This window comes from Camellia sinensis, chromosome 2 (assembly GCF_055761805.1).
Source record: "Camellia sinensis isolate YWXY chromosome 2, ASM5576180v1, whole genome shotgun sequence".
Taxonomy (NCBI): domain Eukaryota; kingdom Viridiplantae; phylum Streptophyta; class Magnoliopsida; order Ericales; family Theaceae; genus Camellia; species Camellia sinensis.
In genome coordinates, this window is record NC_138962.1 from 40,357,726 (window position 1) to 40,359,406 (window position 1,681).

The 1,681-nt window shown below is 35.2% G+C and overlaps 1 protein-coding gene across 1 annotated transcript; it reads left to right on the plus strand.

Annotated features, from left to right (window-relative positions):
- Window positions 1-687: 687 nt before the first annotated feature.
- LOC145813215 (uncharacterized) lies at window positions 688-1,209 on the plus strand. Its single transcript, XM_082908498.1, has one exon. The coding sequence runs from the start codon at window positions 688-690 to the stop codon at window positions 1,207-1,209; it is 522 nt and encodes a 173-aa protein (XP_082764624.1).
- Window positions 1,210-1,681: the final 472 nt, after the last annotated feature.

Sequence of the window (1,681 nt, forward strand, 5' to 3'; positions counted from 1 at the left end):
TGTTCTCGAAGTATGTTGCCTCTGTGATTGTTTTTAGGCAAATAATTGAGGCAAGTTCAATTCAGTATTTAGAAACTTACTTTTATCTCTGAAAACTCAATCTCTAAAAATAGTGTGCAATGTACTAGCAAGGGAATTAGTTTCAGCAAAGTGGTTCTTAAAAAAGAAAAAACAAAAATAAAAATTTCAGCATAGTTGCCAGTTTTTCGTGGAAATTTCTGAATGAAGACATTCCATTTGCATTCACTTTTAGTAAAATGTAGCAAGTTGCAACAAAAAATATGTTATTGATACACAAGAATTAAAATAAAATAGTTGGCTCTTAGAGGTTTGTGGTTTTAGACGTCGAATGGTTCCAAAGTATGATATAGATCTTATTCTTGTTTGTGTTTCAAATCATCCACCTACCTAAAATTTAAAAAAATTTGAGTATAAATTCTTTAACAACATAAATGCTGGTTTATTGTTAATAATCACTCTTGTCAGTTATATAAGACTGACTTTCTATTAGTTTGAGGTGAATGTGAAGTCAACTTGCCAATATTAGCATAATTTTGTTTCTCTTGGTTTTGTAAATCAAAATTCAAATTGCTTTCTAACAACTGTTAGAATTGTTATTGAAGATTTCTTTAGGATTCTTCCTGTTAACTACAATCCTCTTCACTATTTGCAGGTCTTGGCCACACCATGGAATTCTTAGGTCCAATTTTTGAATTTGGGAAGAATGTTTGGGAAGCAGCTGGAAATTGGGTTGGATATTTCAATAGCCTTGATGATAACATAAAAAATCTCAAAAGGAAGACAGAGTACTTGAGCAGTCATGAGAATGACATAAATAAAGAATTGACTAATGTAGAGCAACAGTCAAGGAAAAAACGAAGGAAAGAAGTCGAAGTTTGGCAAGAAGACGCGCAAAGGGTAAAGGGTGATGATGACCAAACTTTGCAAAGACAAGTGCAAGAAATAGTTGGATGGAAGAATGTCTTGTCACGCGCACGGTTGGGAAAGCTTGTTGTTCAGACGATTCAAGAGGTGGAAGAAATGCAAAAACAGGATAGATTTTCTAATGGTTTACTAATTGATGATCCAACTAGTGGACAGGTCATACCAACAGCAGAATCTTTTGGTAAAACCACAAGTGCAAGGAACATGGAGAAAGTTGGGGAATACTTGATGGATATGATGAGGTTAGAAGGATTGGGGTTTTAGGAATGGGGGGAATCGGAAAAACTACCATCATGCATCACATCAACAATCGACTATTGAATGAAACTTGTAACTTTGGTGATGTCATTTGGGTCACAGTATCTGAAGCGTTCAACATTAGAAATCTACAGAGGCAGATAGCCAAGGCACTGAATCTTAATCTTTTAAATTATGGAGATGAAATAAGAAGAGCATCAAAATACATAACATGCTTTCCCAAAAGGAGAGGCATGTGCTCATCTTTTATGATCTATGGGAAGCATTTCCTCTATACAAGGTAGGTATTCTAGAACCAACCAAAGATAATGGATGTAAACTAGTGTTTACTACACGATCGTTTGAAATGTGTATGAAGATGGGTGCATAGCTGTCGAAGTGGAGCTTCTCACGGAAGATGAAGCACTGAATGTATTTATGTGTAACGCCCTCGAAATCAAAACGTTAAAGCCCATCAACATAGACATGCATTGGTAAT

What these genes read in the sequence shown, in the direction of transcription:
- LOC145813215 (XM_082908498.1), top strand. Translation starts at nt 688, where the DNA reads ATGGAATTCTTAGGTCCAATTTTTGAATTTGGGAAGAATGTTTGGGAA.